Source organism: Neodiprion lecontei, chromosome 4, assembly GCF_021901455.1.
Source record: "Neodiprion lecontei isolate iyNeoLeco1 chromosome 4, iyNeoLeco1.1, whole genome shotgun sequence".
NCBI lineage: Eukaryota > Metazoa > Arthropoda > Insecta > Hymenoptera > Diprionidae > Neodiprion > Neodiprion lecontei.
The window spans coordinates 14,684,032-14,704,942 of NC_060263.1; the positions used below are offsets into that span (position 1 = coordinate 14,684,032).

At 37.6% G+C, this 20,911-nt stretch overlaps 5 protein-coding genes and 3 long non-coding RNA genes across 15 annotated transcripts in view; 5 read left to right on the plus strand and 3 right to left on the minus strand.

Moving 5' to 3' along the window:
- Positions 1-3,156: 3,156 nt before the first annotated feature.
- On the plus strand, positions 3,157-4,054 carry LOC124294034. Of its 5 annotated transcripts, none has more exons than XR_006903920.1 (3): positions 3,157-3,344; positions 3,561-3,803; positions 3,871-4,053. It is a non-coding gene; the product is annotated as an uncharacterized LOC124294034 (long non-coding RNA). The 5 variants fall into 5 exon arrangements; XR_006903921.1 differs by lacking the exon at positions 3,157-3,344 and adding an exon at positions 3,354-3,408 and having other exon boundaries at positions 3,871-4,054; XR_006903924.1 differs by lacking the exon at positions 3,157-3,344 and adding an exon at positions 3,363-3,390 and having other exon boundaries at positions 3,871-4,054.
- Positions 4,055-8,515: 4,461 nt separating this feature from the next.
- On the plus strand, positions 8,516-10,223 carry LOC107218033 (proteasome subunit beta type-4). The gene is made up of 5 exons (XM_015655776.2): positions 8,516-8,731; positions 9,044-9,250; positions 9,339-9,485; positions 9,653-9,851; positions 9,953-10,223. The coding sequence occupies exons 1-5, from the start codon at positions 8,559-8,561 to the stop codon at positions 10,043-10,045; spliced, it is 819 nt and encodes a 272-aa protein (XP_015511262.1). The 5' UTR covers positions 8,516-8,558; the 3' UTR covers positions 10,046-10,223.
- On the minus strand, positions 10,201-12,474 carry LOC107218034 (methionine aminopeptidase 1D, mitochondrial). The gene is made up of 6 exons (XM_015655777.2): positions 11,990-12,474; positions 11,673-11,915; positions 11,391-11,582; positions 10,873-11,023; positions 10,674-10,784; positions 10,201-10,475 (listed from the first exon to the last, which is right to left on the minus strand). Exons 1-6 carry the CDS (start codon positions 12,086-12,088, stop codon positions 10,285-10,287), a joined length of 987 nt encoding a protein of 328 aa, XP_015511263.2. The 5' UTR covers positions 12,089-12,474; the 3' UTR covers positions 10,201-10,284.
- A 238-nt stretch (positions 12,475-12,712) lies between these two features.
- LOC124294040 lies at positions 12,713-14,247 on the plus strand. Its single transcript, XR_006903932.1, has 2 exons — positions 12,713-13,154; positions 13,262-14,247. It is a non-coding gene; the product is annotated as an uncharacterized LOC124294040 (long non-coding RNA).
- LOC124294024 (putative nuclease HARBI1) lies at positions 13,507-15,634 on the minus strand. The gene is made up of 4 exons (XM_046737606.1): positions 14,774-15,634; positions 14,365-14,661; positions 14,035-14,243; positions 13,507-13,936 (listed from the first exon to the last, which is right to left on the minus strand). Exons 1-4 carry the CDS (start codon positions 15,113-15,115, stop codon positions 13,642-13,644), a joined length of 1,143 nt encoding a protein of 380 aa, XP_046593562.1. The 5' UTR covers positions 15,116-15,634; the 3' UTR covers positions 13,507-13,641.
- Positions 15,635-15,677: 43 nt separating this feature from the next.
- On the plus strand, positions 15,678-17,850 carry LOC124294028 (THAP domain-containing protein 5-like). Of its 3 annotated transcripts, XM_046737629.1 has the most exons (6): positions 15,678-15,763; positions 16,111-16,192; positions 16,408-16,650; positions 16,718-16,893; positions 17,097-17,207; positions 17,439-17,849. In XM_046737629.1, exons 2-5 carry the CDS (start codon positions 16,131-16,133, stop codon positions 17,192-17,194), a joined length of 579 nt encoding a protein of 192 aa, XP_046593585.1. In that variant the 5' UTR covers positions 15,678-15,763; positions 16,111-16,130; the 3' UTR covers positions 17,195-17,207; positions 17,439-17,849. The 3 variants fall into 3 exon arrangements, 2 of the variants coding, with proteins under 2 accessions (XP_046593585.1, XP_046593584.1); XR_006903914.1 differs by lacking the exon at positions 15,678-15,763 and having other exon boundaries at positions 16,059-16,301; positions 17,439-17,850; XM_046737628.1 differs by lacking the exon at positions 15,678-15,763 and having other exon boundaries at positions 16,059-16,192.
- The window catches only part of LOC124294032, a 38,886-nt gene continuing 33,657 nt past the window's right edge, over positions 15,683-20,911 (plus strand). The window contains exon 1 of the long non-coding RNA XR_006903916.1: positions 15,683-15,700. This is a non-coding gene — a long non-coding RNA (uncharacterized LOC124294032). The remainder of the gene's footprint in view (positions 15,701-20,911) is intronic.
- Positions 17,926-20,088, minus strand: LOC124294029 (THAP domain-containing protein 5-like). 2 transcript variants are annotated; one of them, XM_046737631.1, is made up of 6 exons: positions 20,071-20,088; positions 19,894-19,975; positions 19,435-19,677; positions 19,192-19,367; positions 18,878-18,988; positions 17,926-18,646 (listed from the first exon to the last, which is right to left on the minus strand). In XM_046737631.1, the coding sequence occupies exons 2-5, from the start codon at positions 19,953-19,955 to the stop codon at positions 18,891-18,893; spliced, it is 579 nt and encodes a 192-aa protein (XP_046593587.1). In that variant the 5' UTR covers positions 19,956-19,975; positions 20,071-20,088; the 3' UTR covers positions 17,926-18,646; positions 18,878-18,890. The 2 variants fall into 2 exon arrangements, with proteins under 2 accessions (XP_046593587.1, XP_046593586.1); XM_046737630.1 differs by lacking the exon at positions 20,071-20,088 and having other exon boundaries at positions 17,927-18,646; positions 19,894-20,037.

Genomic DNA, 20,911 nt, shown 5'->3' on the forward strand with positions numbered 1-20,911 from the left:
TGAGTAGGGAGATCTCCAACGCTCGGCTTTTCGTGATACCAGCTAGGTTGGAGCGTCGACGTGACACCTAGGCGGCCACGCACCGAAGGTGGCCCATTTCCGACCCGACACCTAGGCGGCCATGCACCGAAGGTGGCCCACAATCGCGTATATATAGATATACTCGGTCGCTCGAGCAAGCGGTTGCCAATCGCATCCTTGTCCCCGCTCGCACAGATGTTTCCAAGAGTGCAAGAATTGGGATTTTTTTTTTCAATTATGAATGTCAGCGAATAAAAGTATCTCCAGATTTGATAAATTTTGGATTCAATTAGCGGACGCTGAACCAAAATAATTAACCATTCCCAGCCCGAATAATTTTTTTTTTTTTTTTTTAATAAATATTATTTTTTTATTGATTTGAAAATATGTGACGCCTGGTGTTCTCGAATACTTGTACACGCAGTCTATAGAAAAATATACGAAGCCAGCTCGATAACATTTATGCAAAATGTGCAATGGGCAAGTGGTTGGAGGAAATTTTTTTTTTCTCGAACTGAATCTTCCAGAGAACCATCAGCGAATTTCAAGCAAGCTCCATAAACATACCGAGCAAACGCGCGATCACGGACGTAGCTGAGGTGTGGCTGAGTGGATACCACATCAGGATGAATTTTCAATCACAGGTTTTTGCGCGAAGTTTTCCTGTATTTAAGTTAATTACTGCTGCCTTTGCTATAATACTGCATTCAAGTCTTGAACAAAACACTAAAAAATAAGTTAACCACTTAATGTAAAACAAAATGTTAGATTGAGCTTAAAATTTAAGCCGGAGTTACATAAACTAAGATAATTACAAGTGCAACATTGTAAATATTGTACATTTATTGTTCATCTAAATAAATATGGTTTCCTCCTCAAAAAAAAAAAAAAAAAAACATGAGGATGGAGTGATGCGGGACACGGGTTCGATCGCAGTTCACTCTTTTTTTTTTTTTAAATTCAATCTCGGCTTTTTTTTTTGTATTTTCGGAGAGAAAAAACAAATCAAAGAAAGAAAATTTCGAGAGCCGGTCGATTTTTTCCTTCTTTCATTTTGCTTTTTTTTTACTGAACCCACCTTTTTTGTAGTGGGGGTAACCCGGAAGAGAACAAATAATTGAAACAATAAAATTCCGAGAGCGAATCGATTTGTTCCCCGTTTTTGGCGCCTCTTTTTGATACGGAAAAGTTTTGACAGTAATGGAAAATAGAGATTACTAAACACAAATGTATTGTTTTTTAATAACACCGGCCCACAAAGAAAAAAAAGTGGTCTGTACTTTTGACCGGACCTACCTATCTTTATGTATTTTGACGCGCTGAATCCGAATCCGAAGTCAGTTTTGCCCGTACACCCTCAAAATTTTGAGTAAATTGCAAAAAACCATAAAAATCGCCAAAAATTAGCATTTTTGGTAAGAAAAAAATTTATGGAACTATAGACCAAGTATGATTTTTATGCATTTTGGTCCGCTAAACTGATATAAAATGGGCGTTTTTTTTTTTTAATAAGGAAAAGTTTTGACAGTAATGGAAAATAGAGATTACTAAAAACAAATGTATTGTTTTTTAATAACACCGGCCGAATTAAATTTTAAAAGGCTTATGGTTGAATAAACTTCAGATTTGGGTTTAGCGGACCAAAATGCATAAAAATCATACTTGGTCTATAGTTCCATAAATTTTTTTCTTACCAAAAATGCTAATTTTTGGCGATTTTTATGGTTTTTTGCAATTTACTCAAAATTTTGAGGGTGTACGGGCAAAACTGACTTCGGATTCGGATTCAGCGCGTCAAAATACATAAAGATAGGTAGGTCCGGTCAAAAGTACAGACCACTTTTTTTTCTTTGTGGGCCGGTGTTATTAAAAAACAATACATTTGTGTTTAGTAATCTCTATTTTCCATTACTGTCAAAACTTTTCCGTATCAAAAAGAGGCGCCAAAAACGGGGAACAAATCGATTCGCTCTCGGAATTTTATTGTTTCAATTATTTGTTCTCTTCCGGGTTACCCCCACTACAAAAAAGGTGGGTTCAGTAAAAAAAAAGCAAAATGAAAGAAGGAAAAAATCGACCGGCTCTCGAAATTTTCTTTCTTTGATTTGTTTTTTCTCTCCGAAAATACAAAAAAAAAGCCGAGATTGAATTTAAAAAAAAAAAAAGAGTGAACTGCGATCGAACCCGTGTCCCGCATCACTCCATCCTCATGTTTTTTTTTTTTTTTTTTTGAGGAGGAAACCATATTTATTTAGATGAACAATAAATGTACAATATTTACAATGTTGCACTTGTAATTATCTTAGTTTATGTAACTCCGGCTTAAATTTTAAGCTCAATCTAACATTTTGTTTTACATTAAGTGGTTAACTTATTTTTTAGTGTTTTGTTCAAGACTTGAATGCAGTATTATAGCAAAGGCAGCAGTAATTAACTTAAATACAGGAAAACTTCGCGCAAAAACCTGTGATTGAAAATTCATCCTGATGTGGTATCCACTCAGCCACACCTCAGCTACGTCCGTGATCGCGCGTTTGCTCGGTATGTTTATGGAGCTTGCTTGAAATTCGCTGATGGTTCTCTGGAAGATTCAGTTCGAGAAAAAAAAAATTTCCTCCAACCACTTGCCCATTGCACATTTTGCATAAATGTTATCGAGCTGGCTTCGTATATTTTTCTATAGACTGCGTGTACAAGTATTCGAGAACACCAGGCGTCACATATTTTCAAATCAATAAAAAAATAATATTTATTAAAAAAAAAAAAAAAAAATTATTCGGGCTGGGAATGGTTAATTATTTTGGTTCAGCGTCCGCTAATTGAATCCAAAATTTATCAAATCTGGAGATACTTTTATTCGCTGACATTCATAATTGAAAAAAAAAATCCCAATTCTTGCACTCTTGGAAACATCTGTGCGAGCGGGGACAAGGATGCGATTGGCAACCGCTTGCTCGAGCGACCGAGTATATCTATATATACGCGATTGTGGGCCACCTTCGGTGCATGGCCGCCTAGGTGTCGGGTCGGAAATGGGCCACCTTCGGTGCGTGGCCGCCTAGGTGTCACGTCGACGCTCCAACCTCACTGATATATATATACACTGGATTGGATTAAGCATGGTGCCGTCACGCCAATTGAACGGTAGCCATTTTGTACAGATTCTTGTCACTTCAGATATATATAAATATATACGTGATATATGTATGTGTATATAATCGATTGTGTTGGAAAATTACAGTAACAATTATTGAGGTAACAATGAGTACCTGCGTTTTTTGCAAAACAAAGCAATGAAAATATTGTGGGCTATCATTTCACAAGTGAGTATACAGCGCTGAAGCGTTCTGCAAATGATAACTTGCAGAGGTTATGTCAGCATACGAAGTATTTACTAATTATATTTAACGAGTATTATAACGTACGAATCGTGTCAGTAAAAATTCACAATATTTGAATTATGAACCGATCTTATTATAATTGAAATTGAAAACTCGGGTATTATTGACTCAGGGATTAAATTATAATTCGATATGTAGATTTCCCGTGAAAGATGTGTTGCGCCTTCAGCAGTGGTTAAAAGAAATGAAGAGGAAGGACTGGAAGCCAAACCGAAATAGCACATTGTGTTCGGCTCATTTTACAAATGACTGCTTTGATAGGACAGGATTCCTAATTACATTGAAAAAGAACAGTGTACCAACTATATTTGACAACCCAAAATCAGAGTGTTCATCTTGTCACCGATTAAGGGAATATGGACGTGGCTATTCATTCTTCAAGTAAGTACCGTTACTCAATGCAACATAACGTGTGAATTAATAAATTTAAACTTTGCTTGTTATGTAGGTTCCCATTGGATGAACCTGATATTATGAAGCAGTGGATCGCAAATATAAACATTGGTCCGTGGTCTCCATCAAGTGATAGCTTTCTGTGTTCCGACCACTTTGAACTCTCTTGCTTTCAGAAGAAAAGTAAAAATTATATAACTTTACGAAAAGGCAGTATCCCAACATTATTTGGTAAGATCTGAAACTATTAATCCCTTTTAGGTCAGAGAAAACTCAGTGTGCATAAAGACACGTTGATGTGATGCACTATTGCGTCAATGTCGTCGAAGCGGTTAATTACCTACAGATTATAAAGTGCTCTGTTACAGAAAAATCGTGTGTGACACATTTCTGTGTATTTCCATTGTCGTTATTTATTAGTAACTTATCTGTAGGTGAAAACTTGCAGCAGACCGAATTTCAGGATGAATCCGATCGGCCCACCACAGTGAATGTAACCAAATTACATGAGCACCTACACATTTGTACCTGATTTGCATGCTCAGATATGTACATCTTTTTTATTTTCTTTTGATTGTGCTTGTAACTTTTTCTTCATGTGAATGGATTGTGGATTGATACTACTAATTATATTGTTGTGGTTTATCGCACGCAACTCTATAAAAATTCCTTAACGTTTGCAAGGAATGTTTTATTCTCCATATTTTTGAATAAAGTTTTTACTCACCCAATTCGATATAGTTTAATTCAAAACTTTTTTTACATGTCTTAAGCTCCACTTTGATGATCAATGGATGGTAAATGAATTCCCTAACGGTTGAATTAGTGTTATACAAATTTTTGAATAATCCGTATGAAATTCAGCCCACCATAGGATAAAGGATAATGGACGGAAACTTCTTAGAATTGAGGACTTCTTTTGAACATAAAGAAAAATCACGCTTAAATACAAGTTTTTCGTCATATTATTTAATGATCTTTTACATCATATAATTGTAAATAATAATATACCTTCGAAAAAATGATTTGTTCTTCATTTAATGTATCAAACATTATTTTACTCGTCAAAAACTTTTTTGTGTGACGAATATATCGTTAGATTTAAATAGCATATTTTACGCAGTTCAAATCTAGCACGCATTCTGTGACAACTTTCTGTACAAGATGGCGGAAATTCAAGTGTTCAATTGGACACACGAGCTTACACGTAGAGTATACGGTAATATCCAATCCAGTGTATATATATATCAGTGTCCAACCTAGCTGGTATCACGAAAAGCCGAGCGTTGGAGATCTCCCTACTCATCTCTGTGGAAACTCTGGTGGTGGGGGTAGGCTAGAAGTGACTCACATATTGAACCAATTTGTTTCGGAACGGCATTGCGTCGCTACTATCTAGTAGGGCCGGTTAGGCTGTAGCGCGCTTGCGCCAACAGAGAGAAATTTTTTCTATCTCTGTCGCTCACAGGTGACACGGCTGGGGCTTACACGGGTGGGGGTGACCCTACTAGGTTACAGCGACCCTTGCGGCCAAATCTAAGAATTATTGAAGGCGGACTCAAGAAGTGAGTCGCCCCCCACCACCAGAGTTTCCAGACCTGTATGAAAGACCGTGATTTCGACATTATACTCGAACCAAGGATCAGTAAACTTGCAACTAGATTGGATGCCACCAAGGATTTTGAGTTGCATTGAGCTTCGCATACTCCTTGCAGGATGGCGCAATACCATTAGTATCGAACCTATTGCAACATTCGATCGTCATATGCTTTAAGTCACGGACAGAGACTTATAAAGATAGACTGAGCGCTCCTATAAGAGGCACTGACAATTACACATAAAGGACAGAGATATACTGGGAGTACTGCGCTCTCTTTTCAATCGGCGTCATGGTGGGAGACAACGGAGCAGTGGAAGTGGAACAGCTATAGATATAGGCGCATAATTTCGCCTCATTCTCCTCTACCACCTCCATCCGCGCCACAAATATCATCAGAGAGACCAAGGAGTACTCCCGGCATATTTCTGTCCTTTAAATGTTTGCTTCATGCGGCTCATAAGAGCGCTCAGTCTATCTTTATAAGTCTATAGTCACGGACCTCAGCAGGGTCTTAGCATAGACTTATAAGACATATATAACGGTCACATCACGAACTTGTGACAGAATGCTGCCTGTCGGTACATACATAAGTCAGCGCTACAGAACGCTTCTATATCGGTCTACTTGACCATGAAACAAGCGGAAAAAATAATGATCACTCATCTATTCCAACGTCTATTCTGTGATTATCTTAACGTTCGTGACCACGGTCAGCCCCCTGACACTCACCACTGCTCGTATACTAAAAAATTGTACGCGTCTTGTCCCCGTTTTTTAGTTCCTCTGCGTGGCGCTAGTAGACTCCTGGTAGACTTCTGACACGCTAGCTGCCCTCGCTGACCGCGCGCAAGCTCGTCAGGTAACTACTAGTGTCACTAGTGGTGGAAATTGGCGGCAGAATCGAGGAACATTTTGCGAACCACTTTTAGCAGCATGTGTCAGGGGGCTGATCACGGTGTTACATACAGGCATGGAGCCTAGAGTAAGGCTCCATCACGGTCTTACATACAGGTCCGGAAACTAGTAGGGTGGGGAATGACTCAGATAATGAGGCAAAACCGTGGTTCTCGTCTTCGCCGTCTGCAGCGCTGCCCCCTCGGGGTGAGCCAATCATAAATCAGATCCGAACAGCTGATTTTTCGGAATCAACAATCCTGAACAACACTCAAAAATGAAGAAAAATGCGAATAAAAAATGATTGAGATGCTTACTAGCATTCCATGGCGGGCGTGATAATTGTTTTTTTTTAACGGAATCCTCAAATGTTTAAGTCAATAAAATCCATAAACATCAAGCGAGGGCTCACAACTTTTGAGACAGTTTGACACACACTTTACACTGAGTTATGAACTGTCAAAAACTTCGATGAGCAGGTTATCTTATCGGTATATATCTATACCTATCATACCCCAGGCCAATGGCGCCCCTATCGGATAGATAGGAAACAAGACCGTGTGCCTCACTAACGGTAACACCTCTCAACCACATTGATTACTTTTTGACAACACCTGCTCTGGAAGTTGACTTTTCGAGCGCTGTATGTTATCTCCGAAACACACAATAATCGCATACTTGACTATGGGTATGTTCCGATATACACTGCGAGCACTGTTCAGTGCTCTTACTGGGGAGAAATTCGTTCCGTTATAGACGGACAGTATACAGTCGCAGTATCCTAGGGAAATATATGACGTCATAAATCGTCGCCATTTTTCTACTGTGAACACCGGTGCTTTCGAGGTAAGGTGCTCTCAGTGCTTTGATCACGTGATCAACAGCGTTCAGAACTTTAACAGCTTCCACTATTGATAATTATTATTATTGAATATTGTCATTTAAAAATACCGGCCGTTAAAAACAAAAATGGAAAATTTGAATAAATTGTGTTTATTGCAATGTGAAACAAATATTATGTATGAAATGAAAGTAACGCCAAAAAATGTCGATCACAGTATACTCCACTGCGTTCCGTTTTAAGCAGTAACCAGTATAGCTAACTATAAAGGAACGGCTTCGCAGTATACTAAATTGACGTCACACCTTACAGTGCTCGCAGTGTATATCGGAACATACCCTATAGGTATGTGTTTCATAAACGCACATGTTCGGTTAAGTATCAGATAACTGCACAGATTCCACCGAAACTATACTACTATAGAAATATAACCACACGAGTACAGTCTGTATTAAACTCACTCTGGCCGTGTTTGTAAATTGACTGCCAGTACTAAAAATTCCCTAGGGCAGAGACAGAGCTGTCCATGAACTCGGCAGCGCAAAAGAGATAAAAGATTGCTGACAGTACTGTCAGTCAATTTTCGAACACGGCCTCTATCTTTTTCACCTTACTAGAAACTATTCAAACGCCATCTGATGCCGCTATAGTAATTTAAGTTTTAAAATTAATATATTCCTCTCAAATTCGACTTCCAGATCAGTTTTTGTAAAAAATATTGTATTCTACGCGTGGGATAAGTAGCAAATATCTCATTCGTGATTACGACATTCGCTGTAAGGTTTATGAGACGTTCATATGAAGACTCGTGTGGTTGTCGCAACTCGCCCGACGGCTCGTAGCGACATCTACCACACGCGTCTTCATACGAACGTCCCATAAGCCTTACGCTCATGTCGCAACAACATGACTGTCCGATTATTTGCTACTTATCCCACATGTAGCATAAATAACTGTATTGATATCCGAAATTGCGGATATCAGATACTAATACTATGAAAACGAATGTAATGATATGAAAAAAATGCAATATTAAAGAAAATGGGCAACCTCACCATTCAGCGGTTTGCGACAACGGCCAAAAATAACGAAATTTGAGGTTCTGTAACTCAGCCCTACTAGGGCCGTGTTCGAAAATTGACTGACAGTATTGTCAGCAATCTTTTATCTCTTTTGCGCTTCCAAGTTCGTGAATAGCTCTGACGCTGTTCTAGGGAATTTTGAGTACTGTCAGTCAATTTACGAACACGGTCTAGATAGTAGCGACGTAGTGCCGAAACCGTAAGCTACAAATTGATTCAATATCTGAGTCACTCCTAGGTGCTCCTAGCCTACCCCCAGCACCAGAGTTGCAAGACCTGTATGTAAGACGTGTTCGTGATCATACGGAACTGGTCAGCTGCGTGCGATGATTGCGCAGAACACACTGAAAGCACAAGTCAGTCAAAACATGGCGTTTCTAGGCGAAGCTAATCGTTATTCTCCGTTTTTGGCAGCGCAAAATGACTCGTTTCATAGTGCTTCGTATGATTTGTCAGCCAATACTTTGGTCCCAGACATTTACGGTTCACAACGATCACAGTAAGTCTATACTCCATCTAATTATTCTTTCGTCCGTCGTCCGGTACGTAACCTATACTTGCTCTGTCAAATATTGTTCTACCGTTATATCATACACTTTGAATTTCAATGCAAAACAAACGTCCCAAGTTTCACTATCATCAATCGTTGTACCTGATGATTTTTCCTTGAAGCCCCGGTAAAATTCATTAAACCGCAACGTCTAGAACTTGCCAAAAAAAAAAACCCGCTTGTCATGACACGGAAATGAGTCGTTCCCTTGTCTAATTCAGAATCAAATTGTACGAGTGTCAATTCTTTGCAACAATATAGGGCACCATTGACTACCGCGACTTCAGTAGTTGGACTTCAATTCAAAGACGGAGTTGTGATAGCAGCTGATGTGCTCGGGTCGTACGGGTCATTGGCCCGCTTCCGAAATTGTCAGCGCATAATGAAGGTCAATGACAACATCATCTTGGGAGCTGGTGGAGATTATGCAGATTTTCAGTACCTGAAGAACATCATTGAACAAAAGATGTAAGCTGCACTGAATTGAATCTAACACACGCTATTATAATTGAATAAACAATTGTTAAAGACTCGGTATTACCAACAATTATTCTAGACTTGAAGAAGAATGCCTAGATGATGGATTCTCCTTGAAACCTAAATCACTGCACTGTTGGTTGACTAGAGTAATGTACAATAGGCGCTCAAAATTTGATCCGTTTTGGAACAATTTTATCATCGCTGGACTGGAATATGGACAGCCGTGAGTAAACTTATCAACCCTGAACATTGATACGCCAATTTTGGTTGTACATGCTACAGCTAATAATTCGGCAAATGCCAATCGTCTAAGACCTTCAAATTTCATTATTCCCCCTTGAATTTCACGTGTTTATTTGAGGGTTGCTAATAAAACACCTATTCACCCAGTTTCATGGGAACGGTAGACAAGCTCGGAACAGCTTACATTGATCCTGTGATTGCAACTGGTTACGGAGCTTACATGGCTACACCTCTGTTAAGAAAGGCTCTAGAGTCTAAGCCAGATTTGAATAAAGAAGAAGCTATAGATATTTTGACCAAAGCCATGCAGGTTCTCTTTTACAGAGATGCCAGATCATTTCCAAAGGTCAGTAAATCCTCCTGAACAAGCATGAAAATTTCCACAGTATAGTTTAAAAGTGAACTGAAAATTGGGTATAAAGCATCTGAATTTCATCTGTGTTACAGTACCAAATTGGAATCATAAGTAAAGAAGGAATAGAGATTAGGGGACCACTGACACTAGAAAGCAACTGGGAGCTTGCTCACATGATTGGATAAACATGATGCAGAATATGAGGGAATACAAATAATTGCATAAAACTGCGGTGAATGTGATAATAGTGTTGAATGTGTTTTCAAATGTTCTAGCACAGAATTGAACTATTAGCGCAGCTCCGTGAAATTGATTCTTCTTTTATATCAGTAATAAAATAAAACGTAAAATTTGATTTATTTATATGGTTCGCGTCTGTACATGATGTATTTGAATTTAATACTATTTACATACTCTGATATATTTATTGAGTCAGAATTTCACTGCCTGTATCAGTAATCAGAATGGTGTGCTCCGCTTGAGCAGTACGTGCATTGTCTGTGGTCACTGCCGTCCAGCCATCCTCCAGGATTTCTACGTCAGGCCCACCTTGTGTCAGTACAGGTTCAATTGTGAATGTCATTCCAGTCTGCATCTTTCCAGGTTCGTCGTTTTCTGGAAAAATTGAAAGTTGAAATTATTAAGAGGTAGGAAAATTAATGCATACATATAATTGATAACAATGTTCAAAATTCATAAGATATTGTTCAATTTATTCGGTTGAAATTTTCCCAAGCTGAATATATTCCAGAAGTTAGTAATTTTTAATCCACAATCTATATCTCTAGTCCTACTGTCATGAATCGAACTTACTGAAGTGACAAATATCTGGAGGTCCATGGAAGTAATTGCCAATGCCATGGCCTGCAAAAGCGGGAACAATTCCAAAGCCATGTTTTTGCGCTGTTTCCTCAATAATCTGACCTGATGGATGCACAGTAAAAATTGGGTTAAGCTAATGATTCACTTAATTATTGAATTCAAGAGATAGTGTCGATTTGTGAATGATTACCAATTGAAGAGAAATTTTCATTGGGTTTACATATAGAAATAGCTTTAGATAGGCATGTTTCTGTTGCATCGATCAATTGGCGAGCTTCTTCATCAACTTCGCCTACCTTGAACATTGCAGAACAATCGCCATGGTACCCATTCAAAAATACCTGTAATCGGAAAGGCTTGATTGAAGATTACAGTATTCTATTGCTTTAACCTTTAATCGGTACACTTCTACAGCCAATCACTAACTGTACACTTGGGTGTTTCTTATCTGGCAAACTCCAAGAAATATTAGTTTTGGCTGTAATGAAGATTTCTTCAGGAATCCAATGCAAAATTGTCCGTCAAATGATTGAGAATGCAAGGAAATAGGATGAAATCGAATTTCACAAAAATTAGTCATAAATAAATCGTAGCCGTTAGAGTCTGGCAGCTAAGAATATTGCGAAATGGATAAAACCAGCTGGGTGAGCCACACCCAGTGTACTGTACTAGAGTTCAAACATTTTGATTCTGAGCGATCTACTGTACCGTTATATCAACGTTGAGTATATCGCCATTGTGCAAAGGTCTACTGTCCGGGATTCCGTGACAAGCAACATTATTTACGCTTGTACAAATTGACTTTGGAAAACCCTGATAATTCAAAGGACTGGGATAAGCTCCATTGTCAATAATCAATTGATGAAGTTTAGCGTCCAACTGTTCGGTTGTGAAACCAACCTGAAAAAATCAATCTAATGTGTGAGCAGTTTGTAAACGGCAAACTTGAATAACTAGAGGCAGAGACTAATAGATCTTTGCTGATTTAACCTTTAAGAAATTTCGAACTTTGCCTAATATTTGCCTGGCCAAAATACAGCTGTGCCTCATGCATTCTATTTGGTTTTTATCTTTGATTTCTGCTTCCTTCGGTCTGTCACAAGGAATTGACGATTCGGCATAAGATGGTTTTGGGATGTAAGAAGGTACACTTTTTCTACCAGAGACAATTGGCCATGGTTTGACAATGCCATATTTGCCAAAAGAAGTTTTTAGGTTCGTCTCTGATGAAATCTGTTAATTTATTGCAAATTGTTGAGAGTTAGAACTTAGAAAAAAAAGGTTTGGTCTGGATTTCGTATCTGTACCTTTGACTCTCGTTTGAAAAAGTTTTTGAAAAATGTACATGCCGGTTGAGTGGTAATTATTGTCTTATTGAAAGTTTTCAACATTGTGACACGTCTCATGAGTGAATGAGATACGTTAAAACTTTAAAAATCCTTCTCTTCGTCAAAAGATCCGAGTTGCAAAAATTCACCCTTCAACTTGCAAGCTCTTCGCAAAATAAATTTTATAACATCTATAAAAGGAGATAACTAGGAATGTCTGTCACTGTAGAAATAAAGTCTGGATCAATCTTCGGTGATTTTGCATTTGGCCGGCTAAGGTACCATGGAATAAACATAAGTTCATTCGTTCGATAACATCAAATAGATTTCCTGAAATCACAAACTATCAATCACTCATTCATTTCTACAGCTCCAAATTTACAGAAATTAACAATTGTCAGTAACAATAATGAACGCCGGCATGGATGGACAGTAAGTTATCACACCGTGGTTATCACCAAAGGTTATTACCATGGAGACTAGAGTACAGGAGTCCAATCTCTGTATTACTATATTTATAGGATCAGAACGTCCGGAGCGACGCTGGTGATAAAACCGTGCACTATTAAATCTCGGAGTTTCGTGGACGCTTTTTCTGCCTCTCCGCCTTAGAGATTGGACTCCAGTACTCTAGTCTCCATGGTTATTACTTAAGAAGATGCGGAGATGTATGGACCATGTGTTCCTGCGCAGCCATGACTAAGGCCCGTATTCATAGTCAGGTCTCAAGGCGGTGCTTAAGACCGTCTTGGTGAAGATCGTCTTATTCGTTCAAGACCGTCTTGAGATGCTATGTATTCATAGTCGGAAAACAAGACGGTCTTCGTCAAGAATTTGGTCTCAAGCGCTAGCTTATTTCATTCAAGACCGTCTTGACGAAGACTGAGCTTGAGACGGTCTTATTCGACGTTCGGTTATGTTCGGAATATTTCCGATGTATCCCCCAATAAGATGCTCGGATTTTATTTCTCAGCCTGTGCAAGATATTCGTATAGGCATGCAGCTCTTGAGTATTTTTATAGTTTATGAACACAACAACGTTAGCGCCACGTAGAGGAACTAAAAAACGGGAACAAATCGCGTACAATTTTTTGTAGTGGGTGTATAGCTATAAAACGAAGAAGAAGAAAAAGAATTTTATAGTGTATGTTTATGTGTATATAATTTTTATATACACATATTTTAACCTATATCATTATGTAAATCTCTATACCGGTTATTGATAAATAAATTGTATTGATATGTTAAAAGGAATCCCGGTGCAGACTTGCAAAAAAATGCGCGTGAAAGGGACAACCTTTGATCTTCAAAGTTCAAAAGAGCAACTTTAGTTCTATTTACTGGCTGTATTTATAATGTATTGAATATTTTTACGTAGACAAATTTTCATAAGTATTATCGTAACTATAAGACTGACGCTTAGTACAATTACGTACATATCAGTATTTTCATGAGTAAGTGAGGGGTTTAAAAATAAAATGAGAACCAATGATAAGTTATGAGTAAAATATGTATTCTAATGTTAACTGTTTGTACAGATTAAATTCAATTTTATTAAATATTTGGAGTATATTCATTCTAAAATCAATTAGTCTTTACAATTAAATTAACTTGATATACATATATTTTGATTAAATGAATAACCGTTCGATTAGAGCTTCGCGTATTGCAAAACCCTCTCCAGGCTGCCAATGCGGTGCTTGAGGTGGCAATTCATCCGCTTCTTCTTCCTCGATGCGATTATCTTCCGGAAGAGCATTATCCAATGTTAGTGATAAATTGTGTAGTACGGCACAAGCTACAACAATTGTGGTAGAGCACAACAATTTGGTTCCCAAACCTCGGGATAGGCAAGGAAAACGTCGCTTCCAAACTCCAAATGTTCTTTCAACAATTTGCCTTGTTCTGCTTTGTACGTTGTTATACCTATCAAGATACCGACTTGGTTAATTCACACATGTATACTTTGTCAATTTTATGACTACTTATCGAAATCTAAAGTAATGCGATAATCTTTATCTTACCTTTGTTGAGCATCTGTAATTGGATTTGCCAGTGGAGTCAGCAGAAATGGCAAGCACGGATAGCCGGCATCTCCAACCAGGGTTCCAGTAAGTTGTCTCTCATGATACCGCATGTAAATTCGTGAATTTTGGAATATTTGACTGTCATGGTTACTTCCAGGCCATTCCGGAACCACATCCAAGAATTCCATATTGGGTCCGATAACTGCCTGTGGTATCATTTAAATTAAAAGTACCGATTTTCATAGAATAGTATTGTTTATTTGTATCCTAGATAAAATTAATTGCAACTTATGGTATTTGTAAACGGTTATCACCAACGCGACATACCTGTACATTGAGGGAAAAATATCCCTTACGATTCCTATAAACCTCCTGCAGGTCTGCAAATTTCGTATGACATAATCGAATGTGAGTGCAGTCGATAGCGCCATCAACGCCAGGTAAACCGATACCCTCCCTGCGTGCACCAAGTTGTCTGAATAGATCTCTGTTTGCGATCATAGCAGCTTCCGTACTAGGAAATTTGATAATTGCGTGAATCAATGATGCAATTTGAGCCGATACTCTGTGTATTATCCTCGATACTGTAGACTGCGATATAGTCATCAGATCTCCGTTGACGAGCTGTACAGTACAAAATGTATTAGCAATCATTTATTCCATGATCACAGGAAGCAATGAAATCACTTTATATTTTCAGTAGAATGTCAGGAATTATAATCACAATGATCCTTACTTGAAAGCTAGCGGTAGCGTAAAATCGTAGACATATTAATAATTGCATGACAGGTGGAATTGGTAGACCACGATTATTGGCACTGACTAAGGCAGCTTCAATTCTAGGTAGTATTCCGTACATAATACCATCCTTTGAAAATCGGAATCGCCGTTTGAACTCCTGCTCGGAATAAAACTCGAACGGGTTTTGACCATCTCTGATGTATCTCTTCGGAGCTCGCTGTACTTCACCCTCGTCTTCGTCATTCGGCCCAACGTTGACCATTGCAACCACCTCAATCATATTATTCATTTCTTCGATCTGATCGTAGAAATTAAACATATCTTGCATATTCGCCATGTCAATAGAATTTCACTATTCACTTCACTTCACAAATTTTTCAAAGCGAATGCTCTCATAACCTCTATTTCAATTGCAAGTTTCCGTTGCTACCCTTTTACAGTAAATAATCCCGTCCCAGCTGCACTTTCCCAAACATTCCTTCACAATCTATTCCTGTTAATTTATATTGTTCGAATATAATATTTTCCAAACAATTCGTAATTATCAATTTCGTACGCATCAGAACAATCGAGTAATATTTAGGCAACAAGCATTTGCTTAAGTGCAGTCCGAACTCGACTTGACCAAGATACGTAAATAAGACTGCGTTAATTGACTATGAAACGTTGCGTGCTCAAGACCATGCTTATTTCAAATAAGACTGGACTATGCAACCTTGTAAGCACGCTTCAAATAAGACCGACTTGATGAAGACCGTCTTATTTGCCGCGTCTCAAGACCGTCTTGTTTGACGTCTATGGAACCAAACGCCATCTTAAGGCCTCGTATAAGACCGTCTTATTCGAGTCCGGTCTTAAGCACTGACTATGAATACCGGCCTAAGAACCAGAACCAATGGTGTGCCCACGGTCTTACGTACAGGTCTCACTGATATATATGTACACTGGATTGGATTAAGCGTGGTGCCGTCACGCCAATTGAACGGTAGCCATTTTGTACAGATTCTTGTCACTTCAGATATATATATATATATATATATATATATATATATATATATATATGTGTGTGTGTGTGTGTATATATATATATATATATATATATATATATATATATATATATATATATATATATATATATATATATATATATGTGTGTGTGTGTGTGTGTGTGTGTGTGTGTGTGTGTGTGTGTGTGTGTGTGTGTGTGTGTGTGTGTGTGTGTATGTGTGTGTGTGTGTATATATATACACACACATATATATATACATATATATATATATATATGTGTGATATATGTATGCGTATATAATCGATTGCGATGGAAAATTACAGTAACAATTATTGAGGTAACAATGAGTACCTGCGTTTTTTGCAAAACAAAGCAATCAAAATATAGTGGGCGATCATTTCACAAGTGAGTATACAACGCTGAAGCGTTCTGCAAATGATAACTTGCAGAGGTTATGTCAGCATACGAAGTATTTACTAATTATATTTAACGAGTATTATAACGTACGAATCGGGTCAGTAAAATTCACAATATTTGAATTATGAACCGATCTTATTATAATTGAAATTGAAAACTCGGGTATTATTGACTCAGGGATTAAATTATAATTCGATATGTAGATTTCCCGTGAAAGATGTGTTGCGCCTTCAGCAGTGGTTAAAAGAAATGAAGAGGAAGGACTGGAAGTCAAACCGAAATAGCACATTGTGTTCAGCTCATTTTGCAAATGACTGCTTTGATAGGACAGGATTCCTAATTACATTGAAAAAGAACAGTGTACCAACTATATTTGACAACCCAAAATCAGAGTGTTCATCTTGTCACCGATTAAGGGAATGTGGACATGGCTATTCATTGTTCAAGTAAGTACCGTTACTCAATGCAACATAACGTGTGAATTAATAAATTTAAATTCTGCATGTTATGTAGGTTCCCATTGGATGAACCTGATATTATGAAGCAGTGGATCGCAAATATAAACATTGGACCGTGGTCTCCATCAAGTGATAGCTTTCTGTGTTCCGACCACTTTGAACCCTCTTGCTTTCAGAAGAAAAGTAAAAATTATATAACTTTACCAAAAGGCAGTATCCCAACGTTATTTGGTAAGATCTGAAACTGTTAATCCCTTTTAGGTCAGAGAAAACTCAGTGTGCATAAAGACACGTTGATGTGATGCACTATTGCGTCAATGCCGTCGAAGCGGTTAATTACCTACAGATTATAAAGTGCTCTGTTACAGAAAAATCGTGTGTGACACATTTCTGTGTATTTCCATTGTCGTTATTTATTAGTAACTTATCTGTAGGTGAAAACTTGCAGCAGACCAAATTTCAGGATGAATCCGATCGGCCCACCACAGTGAATGTAACCAAATTACATGATCACCTACACATTTGTACCTGATTTGCATGCTCAGGTATGTACATCTTTTTTATTTTCTTTTGATTGTGCTTGTAACTTTTTCTTCATGTGAATGGATTGTGGATTGATACTACTAATTATATTACGGTTGTGGTTTATCGCACGCAACTCTATAAAAATGCCTTAACGTTTGCAAGGAAAGTTTTATTCTCCATATTTTTGAATAAAGTTTTTACTCACCCAATTCGATATAATTTAATTCAAAACTTTTTTCACATGTCTTAAGCTTCACTTTGATGATCAATGGATGGTAAATGGATTCCCTAACGGTTGAATTAGTGTTATACAAATTTTTGAATAATCCGTATGGAATTCAGCCCACCATAGGATAGAGGATAATGGACGGAAACTTCTTAGAATTGAGGACTTCTTTTGAACATGAAGAAAAATCACGCTTAAATACAAGTTTTTCGTCATATTATTTAATGATCTTTTACATCATATAATTGTAAATAATAACATACCTTCGAAAAAATGATTTGTTCTTCATTTAATGTATCAAACATTATTTTACTCGTCAAAAACTTTTTTGTGTGACGAATATATCGTTAGACCTAAATAGCATATATTACGCAGTTCAAATCTAGCGCGCATTTTGTGACAACTTTCTGTACAAGATGGCGGAAATTCAAGTGTTCAATTGGACGCACGAGCTTACACGTAGAGTATACGGTAATATCCAATCCAGTGTATACATATATCAGTGACAGGTCTGGCAACGAAGGTAGTGGGGGTGATTCATTTCACGGCCGGTTATTTATCTCACTTTGTGTCCGCCAGGTCGGCGTTGTGATCGAGGGATGGATAATCAACGCGTGCGCAATGCAGCGCCAACCTAATAATGATATTATTATTGGCACATTTTCATCCCTACCATCCCTACCCCACGTACATCCCTAGATAGCAGCGCTGCGACATGGCTATTTCAAACACTAAAAACCACGGACAACAAGACACTGATATATATATACACTGGATTGGATATTACCGTATACTCTACGTGTAAGCTCGTGCGTCCAATTGAACAATTTAATTTCCGCCATCTTGTACAGAAAGTTGTCACAAAATGCGCGCTAGATTTGAACTGCGTAATATATGCTATTTAGGTCTAACGATATATTCGTCACACAAAAAAGTTTTTGACGAGTAAAATAATGTTTGATACATTAAATGAAGAACAAATCATTTTTTCGAAGGTATGTTATTATTTACAATTATATGATGTAAAAGATCATTAAATAATATGACGAAAAACTTGTATTTAAGCGTGATTTTTCTTCATGTTCAAAAGAAGTCCTCAATTCTAAGAAGTTTCCGTCCATTATCCTCTATCCTATGGTGGGCTGAATTCCATACGGATTATTCAAAAATTTGTATAACACTAATTCAACCGTTAGGGAATCCATTTACCATCCATTGATCATCAAAGTGAAGCTTAAGACATGTGAAAAAAGTTTTGAATTAAATTATATCGAATTGGGTGAGTAAAAACTTTATTCAAAAATATGGAGAATAAAACTTTCCTTGCAAACGTTAAGGCATTTTTATAGAGTTGCGTGCGATAAACCACAACCGTAATATAATTAGTAGTATCAATCCACAATCCATTCACATGAAGAAAAAGTTACAAGCACAATCAAAAGAAAATAAAAAAGATGTACATACCTGAGCATGCAAATCAGGTACAAATGTGTAGGTGATCATGTAATTTGGTTACATTCACTGTGGTGGGCCGATCGGATTCATCCTGAAATTTGGTCTGCTGCAAGTTTTCACCTACAGATAAGTTACTAATAAATAACGACAATGGAAATACACAGAAATGTGTCACACACGATTTTTCTGTAACAGAGCACTTTATAATCTGTAGGTAATTAACCGCTTCGACGGCATTGACGCAATAGTGCATCACATCAACGTGTCTTTATGCACACTGAGTTTTCTCTGACCTAAAAGGGATTAACAGTTTCAGATCTTACCAAATAACGTTGGGATACTGCCTTTTGGTAAAGTTATATAATTTTTACTTTTCTTCTGAAAGCAAGAGGGTTCAAAGTGGTCGGAACACAGAAAGCTATCACTTGATGGAGACCACGGTCCAATGTTTATATTTGCGATCCACTGCTTCATAATATCAGGTTCATCCAATGGGAACCTACATAACATGCAGAATTTAAATTTATTAATTCACACGTTATGTTGCATTGAGTAACGGTACTTACTTGAACAATGAATAGCCATGTCCACATTCCCTTAATCGGTGACAAGATGAACACTCTGATTTTGGGTTGTCAAATATAGTTGGTACACTGTTCTTTTTCAATGTAATTAGGAATCCTGTCCTATCAAAGCAGTCATTTGCAAAATGAGCTGAACACAATGTGCTATTTCGGTTTGACTTCCAGTCCTTCCTCTTCATTTCTTTTAACCACTGCTGAAGGCGCAACACATCTTTCACGGGAAATCTACATATCGAATTATAATTTAATCCCTGAGTCAATAATACCCGATTTTTCAATTTCAATTATAATAAGATCGGTTCATAATTCAAATATTGTGAATTTTTACTGACACGATTCGTACGTTATAATACTCGTTAAATATAATTAGTAAATACTTCGTATGCTGACATAACCTCTGCAAGTTATCATTTGCAGAACGCTTCAGCGTTGTATACTCACTTGTGAAATGATCGCCCACTATATTTTGATTGCTTTGTTTTGCAAAAAACGCAGGTACTCATTGTTACCTCAATAATTGTTACTGTAATTTTCCGTCGCAATCGATTATATACGCATACATATATCACGTATATATATATATATCTGAAGTGACAAGAATCTGTACAAAATGGCTACCGTTCAATTGGCGTGACGGCACCATGCTTAATCCAATCCAGTGTATATATATATCAGTGCAAGATCCTGATCGGCAGCGCCATGCGGCAGAATAATGCATGATTTCTGTATGGCGACGCAATTGACGCAAAACCAGGCAAAACAAGCGAGCAAACAGCAAAGCTGCATGGGACTGTCAAATAGAGCTTGCTGCAGCATTCGTGCGACGTCTGCCGCAATTATGTTCTTCGTACTTCGCAAGCTTCCTGCACGTACGCGCAGGATGCTTATACCCTACATATTACATACAATAATAGCGGGAACCGGGGAACTTGGGCTTCCCAGTAAAACGTGTAAATATATAGTCGACGATATTTTATCAGCCGTAAGACATACACGTGCTGGAAGGGAAACAAAAAGAAATGCTTTACCTCATTTCACAGCATAAGTGTTTCAAATTATCTTTCAAAATTAATGCTCATATGGAGACCTGCATGTCGTGTCCAAATGTTGTCATATAATACAATATTACCGATATTAGCTCACTTTGTAAGCTAAATTTTTGGCCATTGCTATTACTTTTACGTACGAAAGTGATATTTCGGCTAATTTAAAGTCACGTAATTCTCAGAGACTTGTATTTGTTGCCTCTACTATAACTATATGCAATATTATTAATAATTCCTGTAGCTTGTCTATATACATGCCTGAATCATGATTAGGCTGAAACTAAACCCCCTTAGTCAACTCACAAAGGCAACGGTGTAATTGTTTGAATGACTGTAGAATGGCGAGGCATGCCGATGCTAATCCTTATTTACGTTGCAATATCGTCAATAATGATAGTTCTGAGGAAATATCT

Coding starts and splice junctions, on each gene's coding strand:
- LOC107218033 (XM_015655776.2), top strand. CDS start 8,559: ATGATTGCGCAGAACACACTGAAAGCACAAGTCAGTCAAAACATGGCG. Junction 8,732..9,043: donor TACGGTTCACAACGATCACA/GTAAGTCTATAC, acceptor GCAACAATATAG/GGCACCATTGACTACCGCGA. Junction 9,486..9,652: donor GGACTGGAATATGGACAGCC/GTGAGTAAACTT, acceptor CTATTCACCCAG/TTTCATGGGAACGGTAGACA.
- LOC107218034 (XM_015655777.2), bottom strand. CDS start 12,088: ATGAGACGTGTCACAATGTTGAAAACTTTCAATAAGACAATAATTACC. Junction 10,785..10,872: donor TGAAAATTTCTCTTCAATTG/GTAATCATTCAC, acceptor TGCATCCATCAG/GTCAGATTATTGAGGAAACA. Junction 10,476..10,673: donor TCCAGATATTTGTCACTTCA/GTAAGTTCGATT, acceptor CAATTTTTCCAG/AAAACGACGAACCTGGAAAG.
- LOC124294028 (XM_046737629.1), top strand. CDS start 16,131: ATGAGTACCTGCGTTTTTTGCAAAACAAAGCAATCAAAATATAGTGGG. Junction 16,651..16,717: donor CATGGCTATTCATTGTTCAA/GTAAGTACCGTT, acceptor CATGTTATGTAG/GTTCCCATTGGATGAACCTG. Junction 16,894..17,096: donor CAGTATCCCAACGTTATTTG/GTAAGATCTGAA, acceptor ACTTATCTGTAG/GTGAAAACTTGCAGCAGACC.
- LOC124294029 (XM_046737631.1), bottom strand. CDS start 19,955: ATGAGTACCTGCGTTTTTTGCAAAACAAAGCAATCAAAATATAGTGGG. Junction 19,678..19,893: donor AGTGGGCGATCATTTCACAA/GTGAGTATACAA, acceptor TTCGATATGTAG/ATTTCCCGTGAAAGATGTGT. Junction 19,368..19,434: donor CATGGCTATTCATTGTTCAA/GTAAGTACCGTT, acceptor CATGTTATGTAG/GTTCCCATTGGATGAACCTG.
- LOC124294024 (XM_046737606.1), bottom strand. CDS start 15,115: ATGGCGAATATGCAAGATATGTTTAATTTCTACGATCAGATCGAAGAA. Junction 14,662..14,773: donor ACGCTACCGCTAGCTTTCAA/GTAAGGATCATT, acceptor TGTACTGTACAG/CTCGTCAACGGAGATCTGAT. Junction 13,937..14,034: donor ATTACAGATGCTCAACAAAG/GTAAGATAAAGA, acceptor GTATCTTGATAG/GTATAACAACGTACAAAGCA.